The sequence below is a fragment of the Rattus rattus genome, chromosome 7 (assembly GCF_011064425.1).
Source record: "Rattus rattus isolate New Zealand chromosome 7, Rrattus_CSIRO_v1, whole genome shotgun sequence".
Classification (NCBI taxonomy): Eukaryota; Metazoa; Chordata; class Mammalia; order Rodentia; family Muridae; genus Rattus; species Rattus rattus.
Window position 1 is genome coordinate 101,363,141 of NC_046160.1, and position 11,998 is coordinate 101,375,138.

Genomic DNA, 11,998 nt, shown 5'->3' on the forward strand with positions numbered 1-11,998 from the left:
CATTCTGGAAGTTGTAGTTCCTTGACCTCGATCATCCTTATATTCTCCCGGTGGGCCGCGAGGCTTCTGGACTACCATTCCCAGAAACCCTAGCGCATAATGCTAGGTCATTTCCTTTACTTTCAGCATGACCTTCCGCAGTTATCGGAAGGATTGTTTCAAACTACAACTCCCATCAGACTCAGCAGAATAGTTTTAGGGCCCAAGGAAACAATAAGACGAGTATTTTGCGTCCTTGCCGGTGAGGATTAGGAGTTTGGGGGCATAGACTTAGAGACATTTCAAGATAAGCTGAGAGTGTTTGAAGGAACTCCAGAAGTTACAGAACCTACGGTTCGGCAAGCTGGAACGGAAGTACCCGGTAAGAGCGAGGAGGAGCCGGAAGTTAAAGCTGGGAGGGGGTTGGGGTGGAGGGAAAAGCAAGCCAGGAGGTGCTGTGCTGCTTCTAGTAGTTTCCAGGCGCTGCCAGGCGGCTGGGACCGAGCGGTCCTCAGGCTGTGGCTGCGTCTGCTTGGGAGCTGGTAGCGGTGCGATAAGTGAACTGATGGCCAAGTGGGGTGAGGGAGACCCACGCTGGATCGTGGAGGAGCGGGCGGATGCCACCAACGTCAACAACTGGCACTGGTATGGGCCAGCAAGACAGGCCGCAGGAGCACTGTTAACAGGCTAGGGTTTGGAGGTGCCTGGGACCTTGGCGTGTACAGATCTGGGACCCAAGCAACCCTAGCCTGGGGTTGGGCGTGGGTCCTTCCTGTAGCAGGGATCCTCTCCATCCCTCGCCACCATCGCAGTCGTAGGAGCTATGGGTTCGACATGGACCGCTGAGTCCCCAAGGAGGAATTTCAGAGCGAGAGCAGAGCGCCCTAGTTGCTGCATTCAGCCTGAGCCCGGTGATACTTCCTACACGTGGTCGCAGGCGTCCTTGAGATCCAAACCCCTGCCGATTGTGTTGGGAGACTGCTAGGAAAGTCTCGAGCTCCAGGCGCGGTAGTTGCTAGTTTGCGGGTTACAGTGAAAGCAAAAGTCATAGGGGACTACTGCCTCAATCCAGCAGGAGAAGCTTTGGAACGTGATCTGCAGGGCGCTTGGAGCTTCAGGATACTAAACGCAATGCAGTCTCTCACCCGGAACTGTTAAGTTCTGTTGTAACTCCAGGTTGCCGGGCAGTCATGATTTTACAGCCTAACCGTTCTTAGAAGCTGCCTCATGTCTGAAATCTTCTGGAAACAATGTTATTTGGAGTGCCACTTAACTTTACTGACTATATTTTTTTCCTCTGTTGTAGCCCTTTGATTTTTATAATAGCTTTACTAGAAGGGCAAAAAATGAATTTTTACCATCCTTTTATTTTTCTTCAACCTGTCTCCTTTTAACACTATACTTGATGTAATTTTTCTTATTGTGGACTTTATGACACTGTCTAGAGGAAGTAGAGTGTCTAGGGCAGAGTCTGAACACTGAACAGGACAGAGCACTGTTAATGAGGCTAGCATTATTATTACAATTATTATTATTATTATTTTAAAAACTGGGGCTTTTAGCAAAATGCTTGCTTGTCTTTCGCTCTCCTGACTTCAGCAGTATGGTCCCATCTTTCGTCTTGGCCAAGTGGGGGCGCCATGTTAATGGTCAAGGATCATCCTGCTGAGGCTGGAAAGTGTAGCTTGGTTTGTACAGCACCTCTCTTTGTTGATAACTCTCCACCCCTTTGGCTTCCTAAAAATGGCATGATTGTGGACATTCTAGAGTTGAATTTAGAGGGTTTTGTTGTTGTTTTCTGCCTCCTTTGACCTTGCATTCACTTGTTGCATGAAACGGTGCATCCTTCCCTTGACTGCTAGCCCTTAGCTCAGCTTCTGTCTTACAGGACAGAGAGGGATGCTTCAAATTGGTCCACAGAGAAACTGAAAACTCTGTTCCTGGCCGTCCGAGTAGAAAATGAGGAGGGCAAATGTGAGGTGACTGAAGTGAACAAGCTTGATGGAGAGGCGTCCATTAACAACCGGAAAGGCAAACTTATCTTCTTTTATGAGTGGACCATCAAACTGAACTGGACAGGTAAGGACCGCCAGGCTGCCGTAGAAGACAGCCATTTCCATTGCTCTGATCCTTGCTGGAGAGGTTCTGAGCACTGACCAACTCACGGAGAAGACAGTGTTGCTGTGAAGGAAAACGGCACTGGGCGCTACTGTGGAACACCAGATGCATTTATTTGCTCTCTCTTCAGGTCCGTCGTTTGTCTCATGAATGAATGAGGTGGTGGTGGTGGTGGGGTTTCTTTTGGCTTCAGTCACTTTCTAATTCCAGTGCAAATCTTAGATCAATGTACTATCATAGCTAATTATAAATATAATTCGGGGCTGTTTTACCATCTTACAATTTAATGTCTCTTCTGTAACACCCTTAGAGGGGAGAATTGGGCTGAGTGAACTGTTTCCCAGATGAGTAGTAAAGAGGAAAGTGGATAGATCTGTTTATAATTTTCGCTTTTTCAAAGTATATCTGAAGTACTGTGGCCTGGAAGGAACTGTATCTTATCCAGTCTGGTTTTTCTATAATGCACGAGAAACTGAGGTGTACACATACAGAGTCAGTTCTGTCATAGTTAACATGTATTCCTAAAACTTCACTGCACTATGCAACAGCCATTCAATTAAAAATCATAGACATTATAGTACCCATCAGATGTTGTTAACACGTGCCTATAGTCCCACCACTTGGGAAGCCGAGGTAGGAAAATGGCTGCGAACTCAAGAGGGAAGGGAGAGAAGTTCTCCATCCAAAAATGTTATTAATGTCATGTTTGTAAAGTGGAGAGACTGAGTTCAATTCCCAGCACCCATTTATAACTGCAGCTGGAGAAGGGTCTGGCCTCCGAAGGCACTTGCATACTGTACCCCGCAGCCTCCACATGTACGCACATAATTAGAATATAGAATCTAAGACTTGGTACCAGCGTTGTATACATGTGCTGAGCGTGAAATACATTCACACTAAATCAGGATGGTGTTTTTTTCTCTGAAAGAAGCTTGAAGTGTTGTGTTTTGGGAGTCCTAGAGGTTGTAGCTTGAGGGCCCTTGTGAGATCACAGAAGGGGCTCTTCTGAGGCAGAAGGATAAGCACATACCGATGACACCTTACCTGACAGGTGTCAGAGATTGGAGCTTTTGTTATTTCTGTGCTGCTGCTGCTTTTTTTTTTTTTTTTTTTTTTTTTTTTTTTTTTTTTTTTTGAGCACACTGTAGCTGTCTTCAGTCACACCAGAAGAGCATCGGATCTCATCACAGATGGTTGTGAGCCACCATGTGGTTGTTGGGAATTGAACTCAGGCCCTCTGGAAGAGCAGTCAGCTGAGCCATCTCTCCAGCCCTCTGTGCTGCTTTCTTCACCTGGGGATAGTTTTCTGTGCTCGTGTCATATTTCACACAGAAGCAGATGTGAAGTTGCCACAATCAAATTCTCCATCCCCTCGGATGAATGCTTATTTTCAGAACAGGTGTCCTAACAACCAATGCTAGCGGCTACCCAGACAGTCTCTGGGGGACTGAGCTACTGCCCGTTTGTGTAGCTTCCGGTGCCATCCTATAGTAGGTCATGCTGTCTCTCCAGTAGTGGGGTGAAGAAAGACATGAGGGGTGCTCCTGGCATGTGGCACTCTCTGAGAGTGGAGGGTCACAAGAAGCCTGAGTAGGACACTGCTCTGGAGGATCTTTCCTGCAGAGGAGGTGGCTAATGAAGTTGCGTTGCTTTTGACAGGTACCTCTAAGTCAGGAGTGCAGTACAAAGGACACGTGGAAATCCCCAATTTGTCTGATGAAAATAGCGTGGACGAAGTGGAGGTTTGTGTTTCCTACGTCCTCCATGTCTGTCTTCTTAGATGAGAACTGTAATTCATTCCCCACATGGTACAGGCTCAGGCTAAGGATTTAAAAGGCCAGTCTAGGTGCATTTCTAGCTATGTGGTGCCATTGGAAACGTCCAGAACAGCTTGCATGTACGCAGCATCTCTGCTTTAGCTAAGGAAATGGGTTCTAGTGTTAGCTATCTCTGCGCTGGTTGAGAAGGAACACTGTTGGGAATTGTGCAAATGGCCAGTTAGTTATACTCTCTTCCTTTGCAGCTGTCAGCAGTTGCTTGCTTGGCCCCTACACTCATGATGATGCCCCTTAAGTCATTTATCACCTGTGTTTGATCTCTCACTCAGATTAGTGTGAGCCTTGCCAAAGATGAGCCTGACACAAATCTCGTGGCCTTAATGAAGGAAGACGGGGTGAAACTTCTCAGAGAAGCAGTGGGAATTTACATCAGCACCCTCAAGACAGGTACCCTTTTAGAACTCTGCCTGAGGAGGCTGTCTTCCACTCCAGACCCTGCCCGAGGGCCTGGACTGCCCTCCCCCAGCACATGGGCAATGATCTGGGAGGAGGGTTTCTGTTTCATTTTGAAGTTACTCTAAAGGCTGAGTTGGAGAAAGGTCTTGAGCTGCTATGTTGTCTAAGAGTGTTGGCTGTTAACCTCTTGAAATGTGGCCACCTGAAGCGAGATACGCTGTGAGTGTGAAATACATGGTAGATTTTGAAGGGAGTACCCAAAGAAGCCAGTGCAAAACACCTCAATAATCTTTTTTTTTTTTTTTTTTTTTCCGGAGCTGGGGACCGAACCCAGGGCCTTGCGCTTGCTAGGCAAGCTCTCCACCACTGAGCTCAATCCCCAACCCTAATAATCTTTTAAGGATTAATAGTCATTAAGATGATAGTTATGTTCGAGTAACTTTAGATAGTGTTAGGTTAAGCATGCTAGTAAACCTGCACCTTCTACATTAATTTTTAACATGGCTACTGAAGATCTTAAACTGAATCAGACAGGCTCCAATCTAGACACTGTTGAGGACAGTCCCGGACTGTTACTGGTCCTCCTTCCTGGGAAGGTGAGATGGTTATAACCAAAGGGGTGAGCCCATCTCTGCTACGTCTTTCTGATCTTAGTGTTGGGGTTTGTATCCTGACCTGTCTTGAAGTTGATCTTTTTTTTTTTTTTTTTTTTCCTTCGGAGCTGGGGACCAAACCCAGGGCCTTGCGCTTGCTAGGAAAGTGCTCTACCACTGAGCTAAATCCCCAACCCCGAAGTTGATCATTTTTAATGTGAACCAGGACTCAGGGATCTGACTACTGAATCTTGTAGAGAAGAAAGGGACTGACGTTGTGATGTGTCCAGTTTCATCAGGGATTTACACTTTTTTAAGATAATGCTGCAGGGTTGTGTAGATGTCAGGCATAAACCGAAGGTAGCCAGAGCAGAGTGTAGGCTTCTCCTTAGTGCTAGCTCACAGCAGCTGTGAACATCTTACGTGCTATGTTGACTGCCATGAAACTAATGGGGCCTTCGTCTCTTCAGAGTTTACTCAGGGCATGATCTTGCCCACAGTGAATGGAGAATCAGTAGAACCAGTGGGCCAACCAGCACTAAAAACGGAGGTGTGCAAGGTAAGCAGTGATGGGGTAGGCCACCTGCAGAGGGAGATGAATGGCTGCCTTTACAGCCACGTTCGTTTCTCTGTGTCCCTGACTCCAAACCCAGAGTTTAGAGCCTGTTCATGTGGGTTTTTGCTTTCCGTCAGTGTCTAACATAATATAGTTTTATTCTTGCATATTTGTTTTTATTTATGTACTATAAGTTCACCAATTGCTCTTGAAAGTCAGAAGAGGGTGTCAGATCTCCTGGAACTGGCTTTGGAGGCAGTTATGAGCCCCCTTAGTCTGGAAATCAAAGCTAATTCCTTTGCAATCGCAGCAAGTGTTCTTAACCACTGAGTCACCTGACTCATCTCTCCCATCCCCTAACCTGTTCTTTATTGGTTAGTAGTGGACCCCTAGAGCACAGAGAAGCCATCAGGGACATCGAAGTATGACTGGATTGGACTTAATGCCAGTCGCCTGCTCTCAGCTTCCTTTCTGGCTGGGGTGTTGACATTCATGCTTTGATCTCACATGAATCGTTAACTTTACCCACCAGGAAGCTGATTCATCTCATTGTGTTCTACCTAGTTTATCTGGATAGATCTTGGTAGTGTGAGTCCTTGGTTTAGAACCCTGGCATCCTTTTGTCAACAGTGGAGAACACTCTGTGAGACTGCTTCTAGTTTGCTTGCTTTGTCTCTTTTCCCCAAATTACCTTTTTCTTACTTTCTCTTCTTTCCTTTTCTGTCTTTGTCTTTCTGTCCTTTATTTCTCTCTTTCTTTTCTTGTACTGGGCGTGACTCTCAGGGCCTCTATGTGGGAGCCACCTCTTCCGCTGCTGAGAGGTACCCCCAGCTCCCCTGTCCAGTTATGTCAGGCTGGTTCTGTTTGAGAGTGCACTGAACTCTCTGAGATGCAGAAACACTGGCTTGTCCTTTATGGTTCTTGCAATGGGTGCAAGAGTGTTCCTTAGAGCTGGAGAGATGGCTCAGCAGTTAAGCGCCTGCCCTGCTCGCAGGAATCCAGGGGCCTCTGCAGGAACCACATAGGGCGTACATTCACACATACACACACACTTTTAAGTTTCAAGAGTGGAAGTTTTCAGTAAGGATATTTCTGGAAGAATTCTCCCATGACTGAAACATGCACAAATGCCCTTTAGCCCCACTGAATAATTAGCTTTGAGGGCTCAGCCCTTTGTGAGCATGAGTGAGCTATCTGCGGTTGTGTCGATTGACATTTTACCTACCCTTTCACAGGCTAAGTCTGCTCCTTCAAAAAGCCAGGCCAAACCTGTTGGTGTCAAAATACCCACTTGTAAGATCACCCTCAAAGAAACCTTCCTGACCTCTCCAGAGGAGCTCTACAGAGTGTTCACCACGCAGGAGGTGAGTGAGCCTGCCGTCAGCCTCGGCATGCAGGGCTGTGCTGATGGGTGGAATTGCAAGGCCTCTTGACACTGGCAGGGTGGAGGGGGTTTTTATGTGTGTGTATGCACGTGCGTGCTCACACACAGACACACACACACTCTCACACTCACTCACTTTCGTGTAAGTGGGAGCCGCTGTACTCATTAAAGGTGTAGCTCAGTGGTACAGCACTTATGTACAGGGTGCCAAGTTGAATCTCTAGCACCAAAAGGAAGGAAGAAAAGGAAAGAGGAAGTATGAGTCTGAAGTAATGGTATCATGGGTTCAAAATTGTGCTCAGCTCCTAGCCCAGTCTGTAGAGGACCAGAACAGGAAGACCGAGACCCCCTTACTGGGCACAGTGAGTCTCCAGGAAGTGTTGGGGCATGCAGGTCTAAGCTGGTGTGTGTCCAGTTGTCCATTGAGAGCTGTGTGTCTTCTGTCTTTGTTTCTGTGCAGCTGGTCCAGGCCTTTACCCATGCTCCTGCGGCCTTGGAAGCAGACAGAGGAGGGAAGTTTCACATGGTCGATGGTAACGTCACTGGGGAGTTTACTGACTTGGTGAGTAAAGCTCTCCCCAGGTGTCGCCTCCCTTGGTTAGCTTAGTCATGGGCAAAACTTGACATATTTCATACCATCTTGTAATACCAAGGCAGGTGGCTCACCTGGCTGGGCTTGGGTGCACTGTGGTGCCTCAGCAGACTGAACTCTATTTTTCTAGGTTCCTGAGAAACATATTGCTATGAAGTGGAGGTTTAAGTCATGGCCAGAGGGTGAGTAACTCTTGCTGCCATGGTCTCCAGACACTGCTGTCTCCTGGCTTAAGGCTGCCCAGAAACGCTGGATCTGACACTCCCTTCCCATAGGGCACTTCGCGACCATCACCTTGACCTTCATTGATAAGAATGGAGAGACAGAGCTGTGCATGGAGGGCCGTGGCATCCCTGCTCCCGAGGAAGAGCGGACACGGCAAGGCTGGCAGCGGTACTACTTTGAGGGCATCAAACAGACCTTTGGCTATGGTGCACGCTTATTTTAGGGCCAGCAACAGGGGTTCTGGCTGTGTTGAAACTTTAGTCCAGCCCTCTCGCCATGGGCTTGTGACTCACAGGATTGCACCATCCCAACTGCTAACTTGGGGCTGGGGCCCTCCCTTTCACATATACCTTGGGTTTGTGCATGTTTTCTGCTGGGTGGGATCTAAGGGTGATTTCTCTTTTACGTGTACATATGCTAAGTAAACAAAATTTTAAAGGCATGCATTTCTTATAATCTGTGTTGACTGGCAGCAGTTGATTTGAACGTTTTGAATCTAAACAGATACAAGGGGTTTGGAAGCTTCATTCTGGCTGAACACAGGTAATTAAGACGCACAGAGAGTTGAGTACTTGTGTTAGTCAGACTCTCCAGAGTTCACAGAACTTATGGCAGTCTCTGTATAGTAAGGGAATTGTAGTATACTCCTGCGATTCCATACTCAGAAGGTCGAAGCAGGAACTTCTGAGTATGGGCCATCCTTGGCTACATAGGAGGCTCAAGGCTAGCTTGGACTATGAGACCCTATCTCAAAAAAATGGGGCTAGAGAATGTCTCAGTGGTTAAGAATATGAGCTATTCTTGGAGAGAAGTTGGATTCAATTCCCAGCACTCACGTAGCAGCTCACAACATCCAGTTCCAAGGGATCTAATGCCTTCTTCTGGCCTCTGCATGTGGTCTCCATAGACATACATACAGGAAAACACTCACACACACACACAAAAATTAGGAAGTGTGGCTGTTGCTAGCAGCAGATTCTTGAGCTGGTTTATTTTTACATGGCTGCCTTCTTAACACACGGGAAGGCTGGGCCTCTGGAATGTACGTCCATCCCTAAGAAGTACAGTAGACACCAAGCTGTAGAGGTGGGTCCTGGACTCTGCCCCCTCTGCTAAGAGGTGACCACAGTACAGGCTGTCTGCACATGAAGACGGGTGGTAGCTCTGTAGAGAGCTCCTGTGTCTCACACACCAGGCTAATCTCACCAGCTCATGAATCCTGTGACATAGCCCTGTTGTCTGTCTCACAATACTTAAGCCTTGGACCTTTTCTTTTGTGAGGCAAGGTCTTGCTATGTAACCCAGCTGGCCTTGAATTCAGGATCCCCCTGCCCTTGGCTTCTTGAATGCAGGAATTTCAGAGGCGCACTGCCACATGTGATCTTTTAATATATATACTGACATATATTTGCCTCTGGCTTCTTAGGTTAAGAGCCCAAATCCAACAGCTGATACTGAGTTGGCTGCCTTTGGAATACAGACAATACAGACGATAACCACAGAGCTGGTACTAACCTTGTACCTGCCTTGCTGGCTCTCCAGCATGTTAGCATATCCTCCTGAAGTAGAAAGTCCCAGGCCTCTAGTATTCCACTCCGAGAAAGAGGGAGAAATCTGTCCCTTTCCTCGGTTTTTGGAATATAAGTATACTGATCTGCAGGCCAAGTGCTGGGAGACCTTTCTAGTGAGGTCCACAGGGCAGGAAAAGTGAACTTGTGAGCAGGCACTCCTGAGCCTGCCTCAGCTTACTCTCCCCATCCCCCAGCCCCAGCATGAATCAGCACCCTGTTAGGACATCTCCTCATCTCCATTGTATTAGGCAGCAGTGAGGCCTGCAAGCTAATCTACATGACTTGGCAGAATTGTATAGTTTTAAAACAGAAGATCAATTCATCTTCATTTTAATTGAGTAAGCACTGGGCTGAGATTGCCCGTAATTTGGCATTCTGTCAGCCTATATGGGACCTAAAAGATACTTTTGACAGAAACCTTGGACTCCACCTTAAATCAATGAGCCCCTCTTAATACAGGCAGAAAACGGGAGCTCTGCCTCCCCTGTCTCTCAGTTCCAGAGTAGGAAAAACTGAAGAGATGACACCATAGTGAAAGCCAGGGCACCATGTTCCTGTTGAGTGACATGCTTCTTCATAGCCCCTGTCAACCATTGCTGTGCCACTGATAACGTTTCAGTTAGCCGTCTGATTCCAATACCCATAGTGAAAATAACATCATGGATTTGTTTTGGATGAATACTTCACTTCCTAGCCAAGTAGGCAAATTTCTTTGTCTGTAAAATGGGTCTAGCGGGTACCTTTTGAGGCTATTCAAGGTACGTAGGGGTGATAATGTGCGCATACTTGAAGCTCTCAGGAGGCAGAGGCAGAAGGATCACTACAAGCTCCACCATACCCTAGTCTCAGGTCTAAACACCGGGTTACCCTGAGCTAGCTACATTAGGAGACCCCCATCTTTAAAAAAATAACTAAAAATAAATAAGGATGCACTAGGTAATGCCTGTGCTGACTTCTAGACCCACAAACTCAAGTATTTTCCCTTAAGTCATAACTGATTCTATGGGCCTGGTGGTGTGGGCGCAAGCCTTTAGTCCCAGCTCTTGGGGGCAGAGGCAGGTGGATCTCTGAGAGTCCATGCCAGCCTGCTCTACAGAGTGAATTCCAAGACAGCCAGGGCTACCCAGTGAAATCTTGTCTCAAAAAAACAAACCAAAGGGCTGGAGAGATAGCTCAGTGGTTAAGAGCACTGACTGCTGAGTTCAATTCCCAGCAACCACATGGTGCCTCACAACCATCTGTAATGGAATCTGATGCCCTCTTCTGGTGTGTCTGAAGACAGCTACAGTGTACTCATAAATAAAATAAATCTAAAACAAAAACATAAAATGACATATGGGTTTAGTTCATATTGCAACCCCAAGAACAATGGGGTTTCTGTACTTAAGAGTCACCTCGGGGTTGGGGATTTAGCTCAGCGGTAGAGCGCTTGCCTAGCGAGCGCGAGGCCCTGGGTTCGGTCCCCAGCTCCAAAAAAATGAAAAAAAAAAAAAAAGAGTCACCTCGGGGAACATGTTCAATGAAGAACATGACTTCACCTCTATGGAGATTATTACTTCTTAAGTGTAGATTTGGGCTGGAGAGATGGCTCAGTGGTTAAAGCACTGATTGCTCTTCCAGAGGTCCTGAGTTCAATTCCCAGCAACCACATGGTGGCTCACAACCATCTGTAATGGGATCTGATGCTCTCTTCTGGTGTGTCTGAAGACAGTGACAGTGCACTCATATACATGAAATTAAAAAAAAAAAAAAGTGTAGGTGTGGGGCCCACACACTTGCATTTCAGTGTCTCAGATCACTCTGGTGTCAGGCTCACATTTTTAGGACCTCTTCAAATATGAAGACAAAGCTGTCTGTAGCAGCGGAAGCAAAGAAGCTCATGGTCTTTGTAGAGTGAAGGATGGAAGGCTTTGAAAGTCTAGTGTCTGCAGTGCTGGCTGTTTAACTGGGTCCCTCATGCCTAGCCTCTGCCTGCCTGAAGCAGAGGGAGGAGGGAAGGAAACTGTCTCGGTGGCTGGGGCTACATAGTAGCAGTACTCACAAGGGTAGCCCTTGGCGATGCACAGCTGGCCTAGTCACGTGTGTGACATAGGGCTGAGCTGAAGGGGAGGGGACTTCTCTGATTTCAAGGCCTCTTGGATCTGACACCGGCCACTCTTAAAGCTCCCCTTTCAGAGGTTCAGTGACCCCGCCATTGGTACCTCTCCTGCACAGGTGTTCATCTGCTCGTAGCCACCTGCGAGGCTCTCTCTTTTGTGAGGCTTGAATAAACACAATTTTGTGGCTGATCTGCTACTCCGACTGACTGCTAGACTCCCTGCAACTCCTCTTTCTTTACTTCCTCTCACCTGGGCCTTGATGTGGCAACAATTTAGTAAGGCATTAAGATGATGTTGAAGTGCGGAGATGCACCAGATACAGAGATGCACCAGATACAATGTCTATTAGAAAGGAGCCGAACCCACTGTGACTAGGGGAGGGACTCCGGGATGCTTCTCTTGTTTTTAAAAGCTTCTGCTAAAACATAATTAAAATGAGCAAAAGGTGGCAGTTGTGCCTGTAGGTCCCAGCTATGCTGGAGCTGGAAGAAGGGGATCACTTGAGCTTGGGAGCCTGGGTGAGCAAGAAAGACCCCAGTCTGTCCTCTGGGTGTGTACATCCAAGGTTTCATGCATGCTAGGCAGGTGCTCTACCCCTGCGCTATATATCCAGTCCTATTGTTACTTTTTCCCCACCAGAGACTAAA

The 11,998-nt window shown here is 47.2% G+C and overlaps 1 protein-coding gene across 1 annotated transcript; it reads left to right on the forward strand.

The window, feature by feature from the left end:
• Positions 1-397: 397 nt before the first annotated feature.
• On the forward strand, positions 398-8,137 carry Ahsa1 (activator of HSP90 ATPase activity 1). Its single transcript, XM_032908214.1, has 9 exons — positions 398-624; positions 1,868-2,058; positions 3,757-3,839; positions 4,205-4,322; positions 5,395-5,483; positions 6,716-6,844; positions 7,325-7,426; positions 7,587-7,638; positions 7,732-8,137. Exons 1-9 carry the CDS (start codon positions 545-547, stop codon positions 7,902-7,904), a joined length of 1,017 nt encoding a protein of 338 aa, XP_032764105.1. The 5' UTR covers positions 398-544; the 3' UTR covers positions 7,905-8,137.
• The last annotated feature ends 3,861 nt before the right edge of the window (positions 8,138-11,998 follow it).